This window comes from Polyergus mexicanus, unplaced genomic scaffold (genome assembly GCF_030449975.1).
Source record: "Polyergus mexicanus isolate NDT 795.1 unplaced genomic scaffold, iyPolMexi1.0 SCAF_8, whole genome shotgun sequence".
NCBI lineage: Eukaryota > Metazoa > Arthropoda > Insecta > Hymenoptera > Formicidae > Polyergus > Polyergus mexicanus.
In genome coordinates this window covers 8,621,355-8,645,130 of record NW_027223328.1, presented here as the reverse complement: position 1 = coordinate 8,645,130, position 23,776 = coordinate 8,621,355, and the positions used below count along the sequence as shown (strand labels likewise).

Sequence of the window (23,776 nt, the reverse complement as noted above, 5' to 3'; positions counted from 1 at the left end):
ATCTTAAAAATGTGCAAGCTTTATATTGTATTTTTCTTGAGCATTAATAATTATATCAATATTGCTCGATATCTTATGAATGTAATTTAAGAACGTACACATTATGTAGACGATTTAAAATAAATTTTTATTTGTAAATTTGATTAGAGATTTAATTTTCTCGACTAATTCAGATAAACATTGATCTTTTGCGTATGTGTGTGTGTGTGCGCGCGAACTTTAGATGTAAATAATCGAGATGCTTATATAATATTCGTTTGCCACATTGCTACACTATATTAATTGTTGTTAACTGCTTCAACATCCGATAAACATTGTTGAATGGCATCAAAACCCGACACAACGATCTATAATATAATAAACTTAGAAACTTAATAATCGATATTTAACAATGATTAATAAAATGACGATTCATTTGTATATATTACCTGCAGTGTACCAATTTGTCTATTTCGATCATCTTTGATTGGCAATGATACATATCCGCTGCCATCACCCAATGCGTATTGTTTTATATTAAAAATTGCATAACTAGAAAAGATCAATTATCAAATATTAAGTATTATATATATATATAAACTTATTGCGCATACCGTAAGATTAAAATTATTTATTATATTTTATTATATATTTTATATTATATTAAAAAAAGACGAGTGAATATTTTTATGTATTGCTTTTACAACACAAAATGCTATAAAAATATTACAAATCAAATAAATCACAGCACTCACCCAATCTCTTCGCAATCCTTAATATCTGTTTCCTCGGGTAATGGTTCGCTAATAATAATAAATTTGACATTTGGGCTTGTAGATTCGGCCAACATGGAGCGTAAACTATTTCTCTCTACAGGATGTGTCTTTTCGTCTATTCGAAATGCTAAAATCACAATATTCATTCCCTTATTCGTGTGATTAAAAAAGCATTTGTCTTTATATATAAATAATAGATTTACTTCTTTTAAAATTGTAGAATATTTCTTGACTAGCTGTTTTCGGCTTTGTCACGGAAACGGTTTCCATATCTTCGCCACAATGTCCGAGGAAGGAATATTCCACATAAAGCAAATGTATCTCATCATCTTGCATGACAAAGCTTTCGTCCAGAAGCTGTATGCTCGCTATTTCTATGGTTATCGTATCTTTTTCGAGATGCTGAGAAAGGTAAAAATAAAAAGTCAGAATTAATAATTACGCTAAATTACAATGTTACGCACAATGTTACATATATTTGGAAATCGATATATTTTTCACTATAGTTTTAGATATACCCTTCTATATTAGAAGTGTGCTAGTGTACAACGTTACTATGTTCGTTAAAGATGTAAAGACATCGTCAAAAATGTGACATTAGTATTAATGATTTCAGTGCAAAATTTAATAAATATTAATCATTTAATAAATAAATATCAATTTTAAATTAAATTTTAAAAAAATTATAAATCCTAGAGATTACATTTTCATTAAATAACCAGACGGTAAAATGTATTCTAGATAGCTTTTATCCCACAAAGCTTATGTTCGTAATCTAGCATCCTTCTCGCGAAACATCTTAAGTATAACTGAGCAAGTATAACTAAGGAACAATCTCATACGCTAGTGTCATGCTGGTTATCTTGCACGTCCACGTTTAACGACTTATCTCCTGCAAATATTTTTGGACGACTAGTTGAGTAAATGCTACTTTTATCGGCATATGAATGCGTGAGTACGGAGACGTAATTAATTACTAATTATACTGGCAGAAATCAGCTGGCTCTTCCGCCTATACCTCTCCCAGTTTTTCTCCGAGAGAATCTCGCCCAAGTCGCGGATCACACTATCTTTTCCTTCGAGCATCGAAACGTCCTGAATACGACCGGAATTTCGATAATTTCCAGATCGAACGTTTTCGTTATCTTTCATACAATCGCGAGAGTTTTTCATAAGATTGCGTAACGTATCTTACATTCTCCATTAAAGTCCTAAACTCCTTCATGCTCGCTGAATCCCTCAGATCGTTGCTTCTCTGTCTCTCATTATTGCTATTCGTAAGCGCGTGGGAATCTGGACTAATTAAAATTGTTTATATAACTTTTGTAATGTGTGTAAAAAGGATAAATTTGTATAAAATGCTATTTTTCTGTAAGATTTTCTCTTGTCATATCTTGCAAAAAATAGCAGATTAGACTTTCTAGATAGAAGAAGGAAATAACAAAAAAGATCTTACGATCTTGTTGCAGTTCTATCCTCTTCAGATCTTTTGCTCTCATTGCGGGGAAAATTGAGATCTTCATTATTCGAATTGAAATAATTATCATCTTCCGAATTTTCAGTGTCATAATCTGCGGCTTTAATAATCGCAGTTTCTCACACACAGTTAAATTTGAATCAAAAATATACAAATCTTAATTATGCAATTATGAAATTACTTATGTCTAAGGGCGATCGAATATGTAGTTCCTTTGTCTCTTTGTGTATCGTGCTATCCTTTAGATCTTGATCCTTTGGATCTTGTGTATCTTCGACCGTCGTCTCGTCGACCGAAGGAACAAAACTTTTCTCCGGCATGCCAATCATGTCCTTTCTTATCAAAGGTTCAGGAAAAACGTCTCGCAGTGATGTTATGCCACATTGCTTTTTAAAGGCTTCGACCATGTCGACGTTGCAGCTCAATCGGACCCAGAGCGATAGCTGACCGAAATTGACTCCGAAGAAGCAAGAAATGACACTATTCACAGGTACAACGTAATGTAACTTGTTCTGCGGATAATCCAGGATATCCTTGATGGAGACTTTTGCACGGGCGAGCGTGGAGCTGGTGTCGTTTCGACGAACAATGTTCACTCGGAAGACCAGGTACTCCGACAGTACATTCTTGAAGAAGGAAAAAAGATCCGCTATGCGATACACGGAGGACGAATTGAAGATCAGATTGGGACACTTCATTTTCGGTGTGTAAGCAGTCTTTTCGCCCCAAATATCCCAGCTTATGTAAATATGAAGATTACATATGTCTTCTTCTTCTGGAATTTTCGCGACCTAATGATTTCAAAACGCGAATATAATAAAATGTTTTTTTTTTTTTCAATTTAAAAATATAAATTACAGACTCTTATTATCTATATAGAATATACATATATTCAATAAAAAGTATTTTTTTAAATATTTCACATTTTTTATCGTGCACAACGTTTTATAGTCTTTAAGTTAATAATATATAATTTATATGCTGTATTATAATTTCATTGTTTTATGTCTAATAAAAATGGATAAGTATAGAATGATCAACGCGATATTAAAATACATGAATATTTTGATGATACAAAATAAAATACAGTTTCATTATTTTATTTGTTATACATACATTACACATAAAACTTCTTGACAAATTTTTATATCATTTTACTCGCGATACTAACCGATGTAGAAAGTTGCAGTCGCGAAATATGAATCTCCATGAGACCTTGCCTATCGGTAATTAATAGGGGAAAGCATTCTGTCGGACATACTGGCAATTTCATACTGTCATTTAGACATTCGATTCTACAGGGTAAGTTCTGCTCCTCTTCCAACGGATCCTTCGCTTTGCGCAAATTGCACGTTAAATTACATCTAGAGTAGTGCGGCGTCTTTAATCTCTTCAATTTCTTTACAGTCTTTTCTGCCTAAACGGAAATCATTGACGCGTTATGCTATATTAAAAAAATTTACGTTTTACCAAAGAAGCATTTTGCACTGGCTTACGTAGAAGTCTTTACTGATATCGCGGTACGATTTCCTGTACTTCTCATGAATCAAAGGAAAAAAGTCAACGTCAAGCGGACCTTTCATTGATGAACCAGTATCTTTCATCAAGACAGTTGCAGATTTCTTTTCACACGTGAAATTCTTGCTAGCTTTGGTATCAACGGCACTTCGTTGAGGAGCACAGCTCGTACAACGACGATCAGAATCTAAATTTCGTGTAACAGTTTTTATCATTATTGCAGATACAATATCGCCTGCCTTTTCGGTTCCATAAATATATTCGTCAATGCATACATCTTTGTCGATATTTCTTATACGATTATCATTACCGAAATTTACCGCTGCATCTGAACGAAGACAGTTTTGCTTAATACCACGAGTAGTTATTACAGAAAGATTGTTGTTGTTAGCATCAATTAACGAATTCTTGATCGTAGAAACTTGATGGCTCGGAAATGTTCGTTCATCGGTATTACTAAACGATATGTACTCTTGCAAGACGTCGTACAGAGTCAGAAATATTTGATTTAATGCTAGATTCGGATTTTCCGCGAGCCTTTTTTGTGAACTCTCAGGATTTGATTCGTCACGAAGTAATCGAGAAGATATTTCTCCATCACTGTAATAAATACCTATGATGATATCGTGTACAATGATATTCCAATTTTTTATATAGTATTATAAAACATAAAAATGTACACAGTATAATGTGACATAAAAAAATAATTGTAACAGAATGAGAGTATATATATTATATAAAACGCTATTATAATTATATATTTATTTATAAATTAATGAACGTATAAAGTCCCATATACTTTTCCAGAATATTAAAAAACTGTTTTATAACTCTTTGAACACACAAGGTTTTCTGCGATACACAAATTATTGATTTCCTTATAATCTACAATACAACAAATACGAAATATAAAATGTTAATTATAGTTATTAAATCAAGAAAATAAGCAGAAAAAGTTAAAAATATATCTACTCACATAACATATACATATAAACGCTAACACAACTAACATTAACTAACATAATATCAAACACAATTTAAATAATCTTCTTTGTTAGATGTTTGTGCTGTTGCAAAATATATAGCAATAAATGCTATATATTTTGCCTGTACTTGAATTTATAAAATATATATTTAAAAATATATATATATTACAATTTTCTAAATTTAGCTAAAGAGTATTAGGTATAATTATGTATCTTTTCCTATGAATATTCTAATACTATTTATTATAATTCTATTACTTATATGAGACATGTAATATTTTAATATCGATGCTACATTATCATAAATACTTACATTTGTAATGAACTAACGAAATTTTACCACTAAAGAAAATAATAACAAAAATCTGATAATATTAAATGATAAAATCTTTGTTAACAATTAGAATCACCGAACAATAGCTTCTCGAGAGGTACGACTTGCCTGTGCCTCTGAGATATGTCCAAAATACCCATATATTCTTCCTTCGGGGTCATCCTTGACGCGTCCAGAGGTGTGTTAATCTGCGCCTGATCCAACAGTTTTAATATTTTTTCGCGGGATAAAACATTTGTGCCATTTGCTTCCGGATTCGTCTTCCATTCTTTCAACGACGACTGCAACGATGTCTTCTCCTCGTTTATTTTCTCCTCACTTCTCGTCATTGTACTTTGTTCTTTTATGCTGGCAGTGATGATTATTGTCTGTACCGATTTATCCGTCAATTGCAAACTTTTTCGCGTATTGCTGACAGGTTTCTCCAACTGCATAATTTTTTCGTACATCTCACAACATTTCATGCATTGCTTTACGTCCGATGATAGTGTCATTTCTGAGTTGACAGCGTCGCACTTTCCGTTTTGCTTATGAAAAGACTATAAATATCACAAAATTGGAAATCATTCAAGTATACTATTTACTAACAAATTCTAAAATATATATACAGATATACTAACCGCTACTTGTACCGTTAAGGTATCTATGTTTGTCTGCAGTTCTTGAAGTTTCGCGAGTAATCGCTCATTTGTTGCCTTTAATGTTATGATATTAGCCTGCTCATTATTGAATGCTATTTTCAAAGATTGTTGGTCCTGAGTATTTTCAGAAAGCTTTTTTCTTAATTCTATATTCTCGAATTCGACTTGACCATATTTCGAAGTAAGTGCAATAAGCTCATTATTATGTTGTTGCAATATTTTAATTTCATTCATAAAATCCCGTATCTGTTCATCTTTCTCGCGTAACGTGAGTTGTGAACTTTTCGCCTTTAACATCTGATGGTCAATCTCGGCTATGCGCGTCCTCTCTAACGTAAGAACGGCTGCGATCTCCTGATTATTCCTGAAGAAATCATAAATTTTTAAATTGGAAACAACCTATATATTTTTAACAAAAAATATTTTCATTATATTTAAATTTTAAATATACATATATGCATTTAAAATTTATTAATAATTATTATATTTGACAAGAAACATGATTTACTAGAGAAAAAATGTATAATATTTAATCAATTTCATACATTAAAAATTTATTAAATCTAGTAATATATTATATATTTGAGAGAGAACTAACGAATATACCTCGTCGTTCGTTCAAGAGTCTTTTTCAAGTCGTTAATTTCAGTGGTCAGTGCGGCGTTTTTCTCTTGGGCCGTCATTAGTTTATCATTCAGTTGCTTCATCTGTCGCCAGACTCGTATATATTCCACATTCTCCGCTATCTTCTCCTTTTGAGTACTAGTCGAAAGCGCCAGTTCTTTCTCTAACTCTGTTATACGACATGCCATATCTTTCTTCTGCGCCTCCAGTTTCTACGAAGAAAGGTTGGACGCTAGGCGGAAATTATGGCGCATAATACATTAATAACGAGCAACTTTACGTATTCGCGAGACTCTAATCACCTGGGCATAAAATCGCAAAGTAACTTATATGCGAGTAGTATTTTACATTTTTTTTTTTTTTTGCTATTTTCGCTCATCTAATATCCTGTATAAATTTATTTTATTTTATTTATTTAAAACATAATTGCTGAATTAGGTAAATGAGGAAATATGACGAAAATTAAATGTGTGCAAATATTTCAAGTTGTCGTATGCTGTTTTACCTCGATTTTAAGGATATAATTTCGCATGTCGCTATCATCGTCCCCTGCTCCAACGATACATTGACAGGATGGTACTCTCGTGCGATTATTCTCACTTCGGCACGTCCTAAAAAAAGTCGATTCGGTATTTCATTGTGCTGCAACAATGAGTCATAGCATATATCTCATATTATGCATGTACTTACACGAGTCCGGAAGACGATGGCCTAACGAGATTACGATTGCGCGATGACGATCTACCATTTATCGTGTGACTCAACAATTGATTTCTCATCACAGCGATTTTCTCCTTCAACTAAAACATTTAACAGAATATTCATTAAAAATATATTGTTAACGCGAAAAAAAGGATTAAATTTTTAAAATTTTATATAAATAAAAATACGCTATAAAACATTTATATAGTATTAAAGGAAATTTATAAATGATCTACTTCTTATCATAATCTTTCATTTATATTAATTTCATTAAAAAATATAATTTATGATAATATCTACTATCTAACACAAATAATATATAAAGAAATTTATTAGAATATACCATACAGAAATAATATAATGTAATTTCAAAATGAGATTCTTCCAAATACAAGAATCCTGTTATCGTATCGCTATACAGAAGATCTGTCATTATTTCGAATCTACCTTAGTGTTTTCGAGTTCGAGCGCAGTCATTTTATTTCTATCGTCGACAATATCTAACGGTAATCCGCACGATCTTGGATTACTGGCCAGTCTAATTAACTTTGTACCGAGCCGCTTAATCTTGTCTTCTTGGCAATTTGATAATTTCTTTAGATTGTTCGTCTCATCGAGTAAACGTAGATACTTGTCCTCTAACTGATAGCGATCGAGCTTGCAAACGAGATGACGTTCCCTAGGATCTTTCATATATTAAATGTTATACATACTTATACATTATGCATATATTTGATAAATATAAAACAAAAATTAGATATTATAAAAAGAACATCGTATAAAATAAAAAATAAAATATATATAATATATTAGAATCTTTTTCATATAAAATATTTCTATCTCATAAAAAAATTCGTAAAAATGTATGTATACGTATACAAACCTATCCCACTAATAATTGTGTCCGCGATAGAGCCTTCCTTTACGGGCAAAATGTCACGATCTGGATCGTCTGCCATTTTTAATCAGAATTCCGACATACAGACTGATCACTTAGTACTGATAAATGTTTAAAACGTTGATTAGCACATACGAACTCTGAAAAATTAATATAGAATTAATATTGCTATTTATTCATAAAATGTGTTAATAAATAAATTGCTAAACAGAAAAAAAAATTATAATTTGAAAAAAAATAATGCGACAGAAAAACAAATCTCTTTACAAATGAATTGTCATTCTTTCTTCATAATCAGCATTATATATTTATATATTACACATATCTATTTCTCTCTCTTGTAAATTCTTTTCCTTACCAAAACAATGATTATTTTGCCACACATTGTATTTATTTGCACACACAAAAATAATTAAACGTATTTTATCGATTTTAATCTATTCATGATTCGCGAATAAAAGAATTCGAGTAATTGACTTTACAATTCTCCGCTAATTTCGGTTTATATTATTTCGATTATTCTCGAAACGATAATATCTCAAAATGATACGTAATTTCTTAGTGTACATACACATATAACGATAAATTAATATTAATAAATAAAAGCATGCTTTTATTAATATTTGTTATTTTAAATAAACATTCGTATAAATTTTTCTACTTTCTTTCCGACAAGACTTCAAAAATATTGTACTGAGTAGCATTTGTGCAAATAGTATGCAATCTTCGAAATATTAATAGAAAAAGATATAAATATTAATATTAATGAAATATTAAATAGATAAATAACTGATTAAATAGAGATATTATATTAAATAGTTATCTTTACACGTATATGCGATAAAATTATAATGATAATATTCTCTGCACTATATATTTAATAAAATTATGCTAAAAACTATATAGAGCGCATGCAAGTGACAATAATTATCGCTGGTTATCGCTTTGGCTGCCAGATTCGAGATTAAAACGCTGCACACATGCGTATGTTGTTATTCAGAACTGTGTTCTACCAAACACTTGTATCTCTAAATATAAAGGACTTTTCCGAAAGCAAATAATGTGATTCATTCGATCTCCACCCTGTATGAATCATCTCTCCGTATAAAGCTTTATTAAATGTCGTAGAAAAAATATTACAAAATAATAGAAAAATCGTTGAAAAAAAAATGTAATTTTCGGGAAAATAAATACGAAATTAAAGACTATTCCAGATTCAAAGATCTTCATTAATATAATATAAGAAAATATTTTGTGATCGGTTTAATGATATTCTTTATGCGCACTCGATTATATAATCGCATTTTAACAAAAAATGTGCGATATATAATATTAAACATATTCGAAGTTTTCCCATCACCGACCTGTAAAATTATTTGCTCACCCTTTCTCCGAACAACCCGAGTGCATAATTATAGGGTGTTATGCAAGAATAATCAATCCAGAAAATTAAAAAAAAAGTGAAGAATGAATAAAAATTATGTACGCAAACATATATCTATACGAGCGATTAGATTAATAAGAAAAAAACTCGATATTTTTAATTAAATTTATTCAGGCTAGGTATTACTTGGTTAGTATATTAATAGTATTTAATACTATTATATATATAATAAATACTATAAAAATATTATATTATTAATAAGTATTAAATAAGTAAAATTTATGCTATTAATATTATTATATATAAGTATTTAGTATTATTAATATAATAAGTATTATTTATTTATTAATAGTAAAAAAAAAAGTATATTAATAACTTTACTGTCAGTTTTAATTTTTGTAGCTTAATTTTTACGCGTAACATCATTCAATTATATATACTGACTGTCATTAAAAGTTTCTCGAAAGAAAAAGTATCATCGTCATGCATAACATAATACAGCAGGTGGACGTTTTGAAGGGAAAACAGCGCGACCGTGAAGAAGAAAAGTCCGACGTGTATAGAAACTGTGGTGATGCTTCGGAAGGAAGGAACCCAGAAAGAAAAGAAAAAAAGAGAAAGGAAGAGGAGAGAAAGAGGAGAGAAAGAAGAGAGAGAAAAAGAGAGAGAGATGCTAGGATGAGTTGGTCGCATCGCATCACCAGGTATGTACATACGTATACGAGGCGTTGCAAAGCGCCACTGCGAGTGGCACCACGAGACGCTGAACCAAGGAGAAAGAGAGAGAGAGAGAGAGAGAGGAAAGAGAGATCTAGCACAACCTGACCTGTCCGTGACCACCGCACCATACCCTCGCTTTTGACATCGGCGGTGGTGGCGGCGGAGTGTGCGTGCCAGTGGGAAAGGTAAGATGGCGGCGGACGGAGATGCGGCGATTCCGGACCAGGAAAAAGTGCGAATAGTCTCGGATTTTATATTGCACTCGCCACCGGGGGAGTTCAACGAGGTGTTCAACGACGTGAGGGTTCTGCTCAACAACGACAACCTGTTGAAGGAGGGCGCGTCCGGGGCCTTCGCGCAGTACAACAAGGACCAGCTCACGCCTGTTAAGGTATTGTCGTCGTCGTCGTCGTCATCGTCATCGTCATCGTCGTCATCTTCATCCTCGTCGTCGACGTTGTCATCGTTGTCGTCGTCGTCGTCGTCATTATCGTTATCATCGTCGTCATCGTTATCGTCAGACGCGCGATATTTCTTCTTCCAAAGTATGAAATCCGCGAGTTCGCGCCCTCACCGCATACTTACGCTCATTCGCCCTCCTTTTCTCAAGTGTTTCGATTCCTAAAATCCGCGATCGCAGTGACTTTACTTTCTCTCTCTCTCTCTCTACGTTAATGGGTTAAGTGGGATTACCGGGATTTATACAGGTGACCTTGGCTTTGACCCGAGGCACCGATACGCGATCGGTATCCCTTGCAGCTCTCGCACTTCACCGGTTCGAAGACCTAATATTTTTATACTAGATTATAGAAATTCTATTAATCAAAAGGTGATGAGAATTGCAACAACACCATTGTAACAAGTAGCATGTTTGCAATGTTTCTTAATATATGAACAAAAACTGTTTTCTATTTTCTTTTCTTGCTCATACTGAAATATTACTTTGGTATATTTTGATATATCTTGCAACTCGGCTAAAGTTAAGCATTGCCTGTCTGAAAGTAATGTTGCGATATCTTTTATCTTTGCTGTGAATAATTTGTTCCACAATATTATAAGAATACTAAGATTATATTCTGTCTATATATTTTCTATATCAAATCATAAATGCTCGCAAAACTTTCAGCGCATTGAGTAGCAAAACCAGATATGTAAACTGAAATAAATATTACAATTCTGTTCTTTTCCTCGCATACAGATAGAGGGAAGTGATCATACAGCTCTTATAACCGAATACAATGATTTGGGTTCTCAAAGGTTTTACGATGCACGGAGTAAGCAAAGTTTCAAATATGATCACTTGAGGAAGGAGGCGCAAGATTATGAACCTTATGAACCAGATCCTATAGCGGAATCGTGGAGATCAGCCTTTCAAGACGAGATAACGAATTATACTCAAAGTCATTATAGACATGGCGCCTGCTCCGTTTTTGGGAAATCTTTTGGAGGTAATTATTATTTTGTTCGAATAATTGCCTAAACAAGTTGCATATGCGAGAAATAACATTAATTTTTATGTAGGAAACGTAACGCTAACGGCGTGCATAGAGGATCACCAATTTCAACCTAAAAATTTCTGGAACGGTCGTTGGCGTTCGGTCTGGACTGTAAGTTTTACTCCAAATTCAGGAAATGCCGAATTGCGAGGTAGTCTGAAAGTACAAGTACATTACTATGAAGATGGAAACGTACAATTGGTCAGTAGCAAAGAAGTAAAGGAGAGCCTGCCCATCTCTAACGAGAAACAAACAGCGAAAGATTTGATACGGTTTGTCGAAGAATCCGAAAACGATTATCAAACGGCAATTTCCGAGAACTATCAAACAATGTCCGACACCACCTTTAAGGCACTGCGAAGACAACTGCCGGTAATGCGAACGAAAATCGACTGGAACAAAATTGTGTCGTATAGTATCGGCAAAGAGCTTAAAAGTCAATAGAAATAGATTTTTTTATATATAATAATAATAATATTAAAAGAAATAATTAAAAAAAGAAAGAGAAGAAAAGCGCATTTTGCTGCATGAGTGAAGTCTGGACGTGTGATGTGCATGGGAGCAAACTATAACAATACTAAGTAACGTCTGATTAGAGAGATATTTCGACTCATGCATACCACTCAAGGTTCCTTTAGACTCTATATTGTATGTTACAAGAAGCAATAAAAAAAAGAAATTAACGTTTTCGGCATTGTTAATTGTGTAAAAGAAATTAATTGAAATTATAATTTCCCTAAATTTTTACATACACAAATTCGGTATAAAGTAATATAATATTGAATAGCTTGGTATAAACATGTATTATTTCTATAAATATGTAAAATATAGAATCAGTATTCACAATAGTGGAACCTTTGTATAAATGTTTCTTCGCTTTAATTCTGATCTTTTTTTAAAACTATATCCATGATATTCGCTTTCTGCAGCATAGCGCAAGATATAATCTTTAACTTCGGATAGACATAAAAAGATTAATAACTGTCGAAGTAAAAGAAATATTTACTATTTATAATGGGGTAATGGGAATCCTTGCTCTTATGTTAAGTGATCGGACTGAAATTAAATTCAATGTGTTGAATAGCTTGAAATTTGTGAAACACGAATAGCGAAAATAAATTTAAGCTATAATTATATAGTTGTGAAATAATGAACAGATGCTGGAAGAGAGGATGCAGTTTTTCAACTTTGACATAAAACTTGTAAATTCCTACAAATTTTATCAAAAATATAATAACATCAGTGATATCTCTCTGATAATGTTCATTTTTGTTTTAACATACATATTCGTTTTTACTTATAAGAATTTATTGCAAATATAATAAAAACTGATATACAATATTATATATAATATATATTCACTGAGGTTATTATTATATTGATAATCTCTTAACGCTATACAACTACATCAATCTGTTCTAGCACAATTTATCTGTCACTTGACAGTTCACCCTGACTCAAAGCAAAATAGTTTCTATCATTTCATTATTGAATTGAATCAAATATTAAAATTTGTATAATGTGTTTTTATGAACATAATTATGGATAGCGAAAAGTCTATACAATAAATATAAGATGATATACGTAAAAAAAAACAAGTTTTTTTACATGTGCTGATGTGCAATTAAAATAGCGAAATTAATAGTTCATGTCGGGTATAAGAGAAATATCTCTTTAGACTCTCATTTTAAAAAGAAGATAAATTGCTTGTAATTCTTAAGACTTAGATCACTTAAAATGGCGCGATGACATCTCGTGTATTTAAAAATTTGAGTAAAAAGACTATATACTTCAATCATTAAGTTATTTGTTGATACAATATGCTGGGGCCATGGGTGATGTCAACCGCATAATATATCAAACGTAATACAAGGACATTAGATGTGTCTATTTATAATTTGCCGGTATCGAACACACCGTTAAGTGTTCATTATCACATTTAATACACATAAAGTACGAAAAACAAGGAAACATAATTCTTAACAGATATTGGTGGGCAAGGCCTACTATTTTTATCCAACTTTATATTTCACACATAAAAGTATAAGTCTATATACATTTTTGTTAAAATGTATATTGTTTTATAATAAGTATGTCTATTATATATAATGGATACGTTACAAAGTTTAAATATGAACTACTGAATGAAATAAATGTTGATCATTGCGCAATTTGGTTTCTACATTGCATTAAAGTATGTCACCCCGTCGCGAAAGAATCATTCAAATTTACAAGCAGAAGCGGAAAGTCTCTTGGTGCTATCGCTTACTACACATTACACAGCCAGACATTGTATGCGGAAACGAAAACTAACAAAGTACATAATACATTGTACATTGTAGAATGTAGCCTATAGCCTGCTGGAGCCTTAATCTGTTCACTTTATGTTGGGGGAATAGGGATGGGGACAATGAAGATTGGATCTTGAGGGAATACTATGTACATATGTTATTTGGATGAATGAATGCGACAACCATCATTTGACTCTTAATGCAATAGGATTCGAAACATGTGTGTAATATTATTTGTACTTTGTAAGTTACATCGTAATTCAAGGCATCATCTTTACTGCAGCTGCAGTAAAATTTTTGAAAGAGAAAAAGAAAACGTGAAAACAGATTCTTGCCATTGATACTTAGGATTCAATTAAACAAGAGTACATATGGATAAAATACAATAAATTATTTGTTAGCATGCAAGGCGCGCAATAACGAAGTTATTCATGTAAATACAATCTCACATATGCTATTCAAGTCTCATTGTTTGTATTACGTATGTAAATTACAAAATGGAGCGCGTTGAGATATGTTTCGAATCTTGTCAAAACTCCATACAACATAGTTGCCTACGATATGGAAACTAGGTATTACCTACATTCGAGTGTATCGTAACATAACAAAACGCATGTCCTTATGTAAAAATTTAAACACAGAATACATTCATCAGTTAAATTATGTATTATTGAATGTTATGATTGATTAAATAAAGTGATATGACACTTTATACTTGAGCTTTTAAGTATAAAAATCATTCTTTTATGTAAAATATGATTTGCACTATTAATTGTTGCCAATTACCACACTGTATAAATATATATATATATGTCTCATTTTTCATATTTCAAATAATTGATTATTCAATTTACCTTGTATAGCTGAATAGAAATTTAGAAGAATTTTAGCCTGAATTTTTTTAAACTATATTATTTGGATTCCTATCAATATAAAATACATATTAAACTAAAACTATACTAATAAAAAATGTGTAGGAAACTAAAAAAAATTTTAAGAAAGAATTTCAGAAAGTTTAGAGAGAATCTTTTACATAAACTTCTTTGTATCTCTATTTCTCTATCTCTAACAAACGATATATATATAATTATAAGAGCCTGTATCCCAAATTAATCTATTGTCATAATGACTAAAATCTAATAAATTTATATAGATTATATTCATATATTATGATATAAATATAAATTAAACAAATTTAATTAATGTATAACGTACGCTTTTCTAATACAATTTATTACATTATTATTATTTAATATTTCACGATAAGAATGAAAAATGTGTAGATATCTTTGTTTTCGTTATTATTATGTCTTGTTTTCATGTACTCAGATCTACTTGATAAACAAATATACTACTGTGAGATGTGTAAACAAACAAACGTGTCATAATTCAAAGATCTGCGAAGAAATAGAAGAACGTACCTTGAGCAAACTGTATTAGATATTATTATACTCAATGTAAGATGTAAAAAGTAAATATACAGGCACATAATTGCACGACAAAGCATCACAAAGACGCCTTAACGAAACTTGACATTTATTGACAGGCAGCCATCTATGTTTATACCAGCCATTATTAAAATGGCAATCAAAACGGAACAGCACGTGATAGCAGGTGGCAAATGGCAAGTGGTTGCTCTTTTTAGCTGCACTTGTGTACACACTTTCTCTACTAGAAATAAAGCAAATACTACAAGTACCACCTTTCTGTTCTGGAATTTCCTCTCAATCTCTATTCTTAGATTAGATATTCATTAATATAGATATCCGTTTTTTTGTTAGAAATAATATCACGATTTTTTCTACAATTTCCAGATAAATTTTTACATTCTTTGCATTAGATTATGATTTATTTTTGTCACGAAAGAAATTTCAGATTTATGAGAAAATTATTATCTCGAAATAGAGAGATATCAAAATAAGGAAGATCCATAATATAGATTTATTTTTCGGAGAAGGGGCAAATGCAAGAAAATAGCTGAGCATAACAGCGACTGAAAATATATCATATATACATACAGTGTAGTGTTGTATCATATATAAATTATGTTTTACTCTGCAAAAGAAAGAATAATAAATCAAGAAAATTTCTGCATATTTTCATCTAAGTTAAGAAGTCCAGATATGCGATGTATATATTACATATTACATCATCTGTTTCATTATCATCTCATGAGAAAAACAAATTTTTTATCATATACATAACAAAACAATAATAACAAACGTGATAAACACCATCGACGAGATATCATTTAAAGACCAATGGTTACGAGATTTGACGTGACTGGAAAAAAAAACTTATATTGCGCACTACTGTAGATAAATAAATCTTTATATAGTCGGTAATAAAATAATATAATTTAATACTATAAAATGTTTATTTTGTTTTTCTTGAGACAATATATTTTCGATAATAAAACAAAATAGTTGGATGAGATAAAATAATTGTATGATTTAAATAACTCGTGTAATTATCTTCAAAAGTGAGCCCACTAGGTAGTCACGAAAATTTTCCTAGAGCCAGCGATCTTTAATAAAGTATCTAGTATCTTGTCGGTGTAAGCACATAATAGGCCAACACGTGACATTGCAGATTACAAATGATGCAAGACGATGGTAGTGTCATCTGTCATATACATCGGTACTATCACCGCGCTATATGATTACATGCGATTATAGCCACTCTGTTCTCTGTTGTATATCTATCTCCGCCATCTCCGTGATTTCGACGACAACGAGCAGAATATCTCCGCTGTAGTTTATCCCCGTTATCATCTTGTCTCCTAAACGGAATTAGGAGATTATCTCACAAGAAATGGCTTATAATTTTCCCGGGGTACCGGCAACCGCTATGCCACCCATGGGTGAGGCTGATTAAATCTTTAACTATCATTAATCTAGTATCTGTCTTCTACAAAAATAGCGACGACTATTTACACTAATCCTAAAGTAGAAGGTCAAAAGAGTTGACCAAGAGTTGCTCAACTAGAGCATAACTATAATTTTTTTATATGAGAATATTTAAATATTATAGAAACATTAATAAAAAAAATATATGCTTGTGTCATATATGTGATTTAATAATGTAAATATAAAATTAGGAAGTTGCAATAATAAACTTAAGACAAAATTTTATAATTTAAATTAATCAGATCATTTAAAACATTCTGTACGTTTTAATGTTACATAATTCACAGGTATGGGACCAATAGGTCCACTGGGCCCTATAGCAGGACCGCAAAGCTTTATGGAGCTTGCGGGTCAAGGATTCCCACCGCTGCCACCGCCACCCATACCACTGCCTGGAATGAACGACTCGCCTCTAGAGTTTAGTACGAATAAGAATCAGCCGCCGATAGTACGAGAAACTTCAGACGACAGTAGCGACAGAAGAAGCGATAAGAATGATAATAGGAGAGACCGGGAGAATAGGGATAGTCGCGATACACGAGATAGCAATAGAAGGTAATATCTCAGTTTTATCTGTATTCTATTATGTAAAAAGATGATAAACAGAATAATTTTAAGTTATACAAGCTTCACAGAATATATCTGTAACTCTAATTATAATTCATATGTTATCTTGCAAAAGGTCAAGGAGCGAACGCAGCGATAGACGCGATAGAGATCGGGAAAGAAGGGAGGAGAGAAATGAACGAGACAGAAGGGACGACCGAAGAGTCGAGGAAAGAAATAGCACGAATTCCTCCAAGAATAATAATAATCACTCCAACAACTCGAGCAACAACGAAGTTTTATCGTCGACGAATACGAATAATACGCCGAATATCGGCACGCAGATGGAATCCGCCGGTGTCTGGGGAATGGGAGTGGGTTATCCCATGATGGGCATGGGCCCCATGGGACCGATGGCACCCATGATGGGCGAAATGGCACTTGGTCCGCACATGAGTCACACGCACGGCTACAATCCGATGGGTATGAGCATGATGTCGCATGATGGCAGTATGATAGGCGCTCAAATACTTAATGCTGAGCAAATAATGACGGACGCGGCGCAAATAATGACCGCGAGCTTACCGCCGCCACCCACAACGCCTCAAGGTACTAAAGAGATTGTACATTGTAAGAGTTGTGTACTATTTCCGCCGAATCCGAACGCTCCACCGCCCACCACACGTGAAAGGCCACCAGGATGTAGAACAATTTTTGTCGGAGGTAAATATTATTGTGCATCGAATATAATAATACAATTATTTTGTATCGCGTAGATTTTTCTAATAACTATAATATTTTACATAGGTTTACCGGAAAATATTACCGAAACTATAATACAAGAGATATTTGAACGATGTGGGGAAATAACTACTTTGCGTCTTTCTAAAAAGAATTTCTGTCACATACGCTTCGTATTGGAAGCCAGTGTCGATGCAGCGATATATTTATCTGGTTATAGAGTAAGAATAGGATCTAGTGGAGAACCTGCAAACACTGGTAGACTGCATGTAGATTTTGCACAGGTTTGTTATTTATTGAAAATTGTTATCTCTTAATGTGTAATTGCCAATGTTATGTTGATCTATCTGTTAGTCTATCTATCTATCTATCTATCTACTAACTTGCATAATTGTTAATAATGATTTTTAGGCTAGAGATGATCAATATGAATGGGAATGCAGGCAGCGACAACTGCAAAGGGAACAACGTCATAGAGAAAGGGTGGAAAAGGAGAGACAAAGACCGCCATCAAGTCCGCCTCCGGTAGTGCATTACACGGACCACGAAGCATCCAATATCTGCGAAAAAATTAAGCAAGATGACACGTTTATGAAAGCAGTACAAGTGAGCATTTATTAAATAATAACAATAAAAATGGTGAATAATAACAATTTTCAATAAATCTTTTTTTTAATTTGCAATTATATTCACAAATAATTTCTCGGTGTACTTCTCCATAATCCACAAATGATTTTCGCAGGTTGTTGTAACGTGGTTAGAACGGGGAGATTGCACCAAGCGTAATGCCAATACCTTTTACTCGATGATACAATCGACGAACTCTCACGTGCGTCGGCTCCTGACGGAAAAAGTTGCATATGAGGAAGAATTACAGAAGGCCAAGGAGTTGATGAAGGGAAGGATGCAAGGACTTCTCATACAATGTACGTTTACATACTTTCTTATTTCTGTCTTCAAGACAGCTCGATACTATCGTACATATTTCGTGTGCGCTAAGAAAATCCGCATTGGCTGGTAAGTTCACTTTGGCATATAAATAGGCCCAATGAGGAAATCATCTCTCCTCTTTATTTGGATATAGCAAATACAACAAAAACCTCATAATTATCTCGTTCGTGATAGTGTAAAAGTAATGACAGCGGTATCACTATGTTCTTCATACTGTGAAAATCTTTGTGCCATATATCGAGTATCGATAATAAGCAGAGATTTTTCTTACAAAGGTATGTGTTATACATCGTCATGTGATAATTAAGAGTAACAATTCATGACATTAAGGTATGGCAACCAATTCTAATCAGGTATCAAAATATCAAATCTCGAATTTTAAGCTTGTCGATTTCGGCGTATGATATTCCGAAGAACGGCTTTTGCATATCAAGTGATACGCTTGATGAAAAATTATATGACTCTTGATATACAACAAAGTATTTCTCTATCTCGTAACTAACTTTTACAATCTCTCAAGTGTATCATAGCGAGTTCGTTATATATGAATTCTGTTTGTGGTCAATGCACGATTGGAGGCGACTCGGTAGGAAGGATCAGGGATAGTAGGCGAGGATAAGGTGGGTGAAAAATCCTATCTTCTCGGACTTAGGATCCAACAAAACTGACGAGCAAAGGCAGTTTATCGCAAATTCTATCTCAATAGAAGCCATAGTGTACTTGAACTTGCATGCTTGATAATGCTAAGAAATAAGGGTGATGGGCTGGATATCCGTTGTGTTAAGAAATTATCTTGTATTGCAAGATCTACTTTTGTATAATTCTCTTTTTCGAATTCATATATGCATAAATTATACAATACTGTGTTAAACAAGTAAGAGATCAAAATGTTGACACTTGTTCAAAATAATTCTTAACATCGGAAATCCAGGAATTGCAAGTCTTCTGGGGTTACATTATTCGCAGTAAGGTGGAAAGGCGAACAATGAGAATGGAATGTTTGGTGAAACAACTACATTAGATTAAATGCGGCACAATCTACATGAGACTCTGTGAGACTATTCGTAGCTGTATCACAATACGTATAAAAATACGCTCATTAGTAAAGGTGGGAGATACTGTTTTGTTCATCGAGAGGAATGTTACGATAATTAAAACATTTAAACATAACAAGAGAGCGCGTAAAGAGAGTACTAGAAAGCATAGACGAAACTACCAACCTTAGAGTTTCAAGCAAAAGGTATACAACGGTGGATTTGTTGTGTTTTTTGTATGCAAACATGCGACCATGTCATCAACAGTCAGTCAGATCGAACGAGTCTTTACCGCGGCCAGCCACAAGAAGGTCTGGGATCACTTCACTAAGGCGCAACGGAAGAACATTGAAATGTGGAAGAAGCAATCTTCGGTATGTATGTAATGCACTCCCACAATGCTAGTAGCGTGTCTCTTCTTCTTTCTTCTTTTATCTATCTAACTTCAAGCAATCTCAGAGTCTATCGCAATATGCTCCTACGCGCGTTTTGCACGATACCTCCAAACATGCTCGTTTTGCAAATTGTATTTCTAAGATATGTACAGGTAAGTGCGATAATTGTGTGAGAAAGATTCAAATTTCCGCCTGCGAAAAAGAAAACGGTCAGACACCTCGCTTTTCTTCGTGCGTTTATAATTCGGTATTTTATCGTGGAATGCCGCGACAGTAAAAAGCAAATAAATCCTGTCAACAACGCGCACAACATTAAGAATACAGCGTATGGAACAGAAGGTAATACGAGATTAACACTTCCGGATCGAAGAAAAGCAACCACAGACTATCAGACAGCATGGATTCGCCTCATTTTCCCGAACAGTATTACTCAATATACAATACTTCTATTATTTCTGTACTTCAGAGCTACATCTCTGCTTCTTAAGTTCAGGTAAGCCCAGTATTCCAAAGAGGCACAAGTTCTGGAAATGCTTAATAAAAACTGAGAAAAAATTATATTGCCTTATGTATCTCAACTCTGAATTACAGAAATTGATTATGTAACATAAAAAAAGAGAGAGATTAGTAGTATATTATATATATACAAATCATAGAACCAATTACGGTTAGGAACGTATATTTAAATACCATTGTTTGATATAGGAAACTACATACTTTGCATGCATTTGTGTGAAAAAGCAATGCCCGCAGATCGATGCACTTTGTAATTTTTACTGTTCGTAATGACAGGAAATAAAAGCAGTGCAACTGGAAGATAGTCTAATTGAAGGCGAGGGTGAAATGGACGTATCGGATTCGGAAGAAGAACCGCAACGTAAGAAAACACGCAATCAGTCTGACAATACTGAAGACATCGAGAGATTGCAAAGTCTCAAGGAAGAAAACGACAGTCTCAGATGCCAGCTGGAAGCATACAAAAACGAAGTGCGTATTATATTACAATGAACATGAACAAAGTGATTCAAAGGCGAGAGATTTACATACAATTTAAATTTAAATTTCCTAGGTAGACCTCTTGAAATCTGAAACAAAAGCAGAGTTAGAGGCGAAGGAAAAGCAAATGAAGATGCTGCAACAAACACTGAAGGGCATGCAGGAGCAACTGATGCAGTCGCGTAAGCAGCAAGCACAGGACGACCAGAAGATCAAGGATTTAACTATCAAGCTGAATGCTACAAAAAAAGAAGAGCCTAGGGAGAGTGAAATTATCACTCTCGACAAAGACGACGATATAAGTGAGGAGCCGCGTACGCCGAAGCAGCACATTCTTGCATCCAGCTTCATACAAGTCACTCAAAAAGATGCCAAGCTCATCGGTAAATATATCCATAGTTTTGATGGAAAAAGATTGTTTCAATAACGTGAAAAAACTTAGAAATGATTTTAAAAAATAGCTTTTCGACACCTTTGCAATGTTAATTATGATTTTTGTTAATGATGTATGATGTATTATAGGACTCATAGCGACATTTTTACATATCCATCCATTCGGCGCGAGCGTGGATTACCTATGGTCTTATCTGCAAAAAATGGAGCCTGGCATTAAGCCTAATGAAGTCGAAGTTTTAATGCAGCGTTTTCCACAAGTCTTTAAACAGGAATTGTTCGGCATCGGTGCGAATATGGAAAGACGCTGGCAGTTTTCAGGTTTTAATGTTTATCGCACTCATTGATTGAGAATTTAGATGAATGATGAATGTGTAAAAAATTGCGAAAGTAACATTTGTCTCGTTGTTCCTTTCTTAGCATTACTATGCGCAATGCGATTCGCGAGTGCAATCGGTGATAAATGTATTGAAACGACGAACACAGAATATGTTGTCGTGAATTAATAAAGTATCTTTATCAATTCTTAATTTTTGAAGCTTATTAATTTCAAGCATCACCATAATTTACTATATTGGATCTTGATTATATATTTATTATATCTTTTTGCTGAAATTTGGCAGTGCCTAATTAATTTATTCTTGTTATTAATGTAAAAAATATATCTAGCAATACGTATGAAAATTTTCAAGCACAAGAATATCAGAACGAATTCTTTTTTAAAATGTTTGTTGTATTAAATTTGATTTACTATGTGTAATTACTATTCGTTTTTATATTTAAAAATTTCAAATTGAGCAGTTTTCCTATGCCCACAATGTTTTGGTGGCAAAAACCAAAAAAGAAAGGGAAAGAAAAGATATATGTCCTTTCTATATCTCTTTTAAACTTTGCATGAGATTGTACATTTGTTGATTCTGGTTACCAGCTTTCATCAGAAAGAATGAGATTACAAACTATATGTTCGTCAATCCTAAAACTTTGCCCTCGCGATCTCTAGTTTTACAGCATACATATTATTGATTATGTTCGATCTGTGAGCAATTTATATTTATATTTGGTTCATATTGGTACTATTGGTAGTCTTTTGTCTATTTGATTTCATATTGGTATGGTAGCCTTGTTTGGACATAATATGGCGCAGGTCACGTAACGTGAATCACCCCTTAAGGTTATGTTGACTACAAAAGCATATTATATTTTCCTGGAAACATCGGTGTTTGTAATCGAAGATACGAATGAATTATTACGAAATACTAGGCTGCAGCAAGGACTCTACTGACGAAGAGATCAAGCGTGCTTATCGGCGTCGCTTGCTGCAGTTTCATCCTGATAAAAGTGGCGCTACTGATAGCCACGAGTTTCACAATGTTACCGAAGCCTGGCAGGTATTGGGACATCCACAGTCGAGAAGACGATATGATGCGGTCTGCAAACAAGAAGAATTGGAAGACAGGGAAGAATTAGAAGACAGTCCCGTGTATGCACGTCTATCGCTGAGCGATTTTGAGGAATCCGTGTTCGAGGACACGTTGTTTTATCGCTGCAGATGCGGCGACCGTTATTTCATCGAACGAGATGATCTTCGAGAGAAGAACACTTTACTCCACGTAATGTGCGACGGTTGTACGCTTATTATTGTTGTTGAAACATAACGTAAGTCAATGTAAAATTTATGTAAAAAAATATGGCGTTATATTATGACACATCTATAGACATTTTTTTGAAATTTTTATATTCTATAAAACGATTGAACAAATTAAATTGAGCGAATATTCATGACTAGCAAATAAGATGATGAATTAAAAGGTATTTCTTACATTTGTCTTTGTATAGTATAAGATAATGTCCACAGGTATGTAGAAAGAAGTCAAAATCGAACATTTATTTTGTACAAAATATGTTTCTTAGCACAAGAACATGTGTACAGCTGTAATAAATTTAAAAAAAAAAACAATCTAAAATATGTAGCAACATTTTTTTTC

The 23,776-nt window shown here is 33.1% G+C and overlaps 4 protein-coding genes across 7 annotated transcripts; 3 read left to right on the top strand and 1 right to left on the bottom strand.

Annotated features, from left to right (window-relative positions):
- Positions 1 to 166: 166 nt before the first annotated feature.
- Positions 167 to 15,440, bottom strand: LOC138935482 (protein fantom). Of its 4 annotated transcripts, XM_070300097.1 has the most exons (18): positions 15,248 to 15,440; positions 7,921 to 8,075; positions 7,485 to 7,723; positions 7,026 to 7,135; positions 6,841 to 6,946; positions 6,318 to 6,547; positions 5,691 to 6,075; positions 5,179 to 5,609; positions 4,061 to 4,350; positions 3,729 to 3,937; positions 3,404 to 3,649; positions 2,414 to 3,023; positions 2,212 to 2,332; positions 1,951 to 2,053; positions 959 to 1,157; positions 735 to 882; positions 429 to 531; positions 169 to 347 (listed from the first exon to the last, which is right to left on the bottom strand). In XM_070300097.1, exons 2-18 carry the CDS (start codon positions 7,994 to 7,996, stop codon positions 279 to 281), a joined length of 3,675 nt encoding a protein of 1,224 aa, XP_070156198.1. In that variant the 5' UTR covers positions 7,997 to 8,075; positions 15,248 to 15,440; the 3' UTR covers positions 169 to 278. The 4 variants fall into 4 exon arrangements, with proteins under 4 accessions (XP_070156199.1, XP_070156197.1, XP_070156198.1 ...); XM_070300096.1 differs by having other exon boundaries at positions 168 to 347; positions 3,729 to 4,350; XM_070300098.1 differs by lacking the exons at positions 7,026 to 7,135; positions 7,485 to 7,723; positions 7,921 to 8,075; positions 15,248 to 15,440 and having other exon boundaries at positions 167 to 347; positions 3,729 to 4,350; positions 6,318 to 6,567; positions 6,841 to 6,927.
- Cpa (F-actin-capping protein subunit alpha) lies at positions 10,186 to 12,010 on the top strand. The gene is made up of 3 exons (XM_070300288.1): positions 10,186 to 10,430; positions 11,238 to 11,487; positions 11,561 to 12,010. Exons 1-3 carry the CDS (start codon positions 10,230 to 10,232, stop codon positions 11,977 to 11,979), a joined length of 870 nt encoding a protein of 289 aa, XP_070156389.1. The 5' UTR covers positions 10,186 to 10,229; the 3' UTR covers positions 11,980 to 12,010.
- A 1,033-nt stretch (positions 15,441 to 16,473) lies between the features above and the next one.
- Positions 16,474 to 22,292, top strand: LOC138935524 (ecto-NOX disulfide-thiol exchanger 2). Its single transcript, XM_070300170.1, has 10 exons — positions 16,474 to 16,689; positions 17,023 to 17,290; positions 17,418 to 18,004; positions 18,089 to 18,306; positions 18,434 to 18,628; positions 18,765 to 18,948; positions 20,275 to 20,381; positions 21,195 to 21,389; positions 21,472 to 21,781; positions 21,921 to 22,292. Exons 1-10 carry the CDS (start codon positions 16,641 to 16,643, stop codon positions 22,136 to 22,138), a joined length of 2,331 nt encoding a protein of 776 aa, XP_070156271.1. The 5' UTR covers positions 16,474 to 16,640; the 3' UTR covers positions 22,139 to 22,292.
- A 737-nt stretch (positions 22,293 to 23,029) lies between these two features.
- Positions 23,030 to 23,446, top strand: LOC138935318 (chaperone protein DnaJ). Its single transcript, XM_070299769.1, has one exon. It carries the CDS (start codon positions 23,030 to 23,032, stop codon positions 23,444 to 23,446), a length of 417 nt encoding a protein of 138 aa, XP_070155870.1.
- The last annotated feature ends 330 nt before the right edge of the window (positions 23,447 to 23,776 follow it).

What these genes read in the sequence shown, in the direction of transcription:
- LOC138935482 (XM_070300096.1), bottom strand. Translation starts at nt 7,996, where the DNA reads ATGGCAGACGATCCAGATCGTGACATTTTGCCCGTAAAGGAAGGCTCT. An exon ending in TCGAACTCGAAAACACTAAG is followed by an intron (nt 7,136 to 7,484) that starts GTAGATTCGAAA and finishes TAAATGTTTTAG; the next exon opens with TTGAAGGAGAAAATCGCTGT. An exon ending in ATTATATCCTTAAAATCGAG is followed by an intron (nt 6,548 to 6,840) that starts GTAAAACAGCAT and finishes CTTTCTTCGTAG; the next exon opens with AAACTGGAGGCGCAGAAGAA.
- Cpa (XM_070300288.1), top strand. Translation starts at nt 10,230, where the DNA reads ATGGCGGCGGACGGAGATGCGGCGATTCCGGACCAGGAAAAAGTGCGA. An exon ending in ACCAGCTCACGCCTGTTAAG is followed by an intron (nt 10,431 to 11,237) that starts GTATTGTCGTCG and finishes CCTCGCATACAG; the next exon opens with ATAGAGGGAAGTGATCATAC. An exon ending in TTTTGGGAAATCTTTTGGAG is followed by an intron (nt 11,488 to 11,560) that starts GTAATTATTATT and finishes ATTTTTATGTAG; the next exon opens with GAAACGTAACGCTAACGGCG.
- LOC138935524 (XM_070300170.1), top strand. Translation starts at nt 16,641, where the DNA reads ATGGCTTATAATTTTCCCGGGGTACCGGCAACCGCTATGCCACCCATG. An exon ending in CGTTTATGAAAGCAGTACAA is followed by an intron (nt 18,629 to 18,764) that starts GTGAGCATTTAT and finishes TGATTTTCGCAG; the next exon opens with GTTGTTGTAACGTGGTTAGA. An exon ending in TGTGGAAGAAGCAATCTTCG is followed by an intron (nt 20,382 to 21,194) that starts GTATGTATGTAA and finishes TCGTAATGACAG; the next exon opens with GAAATAAAAGCAGTGCAACT.
- LOC138935318 (XM_070299769.1), top strand. Translation starts at nt 23,030, where the DNA reads ATGAATTATTACGAAATACTAGGCTGCAGCAAGGACTCTACTGACGAA.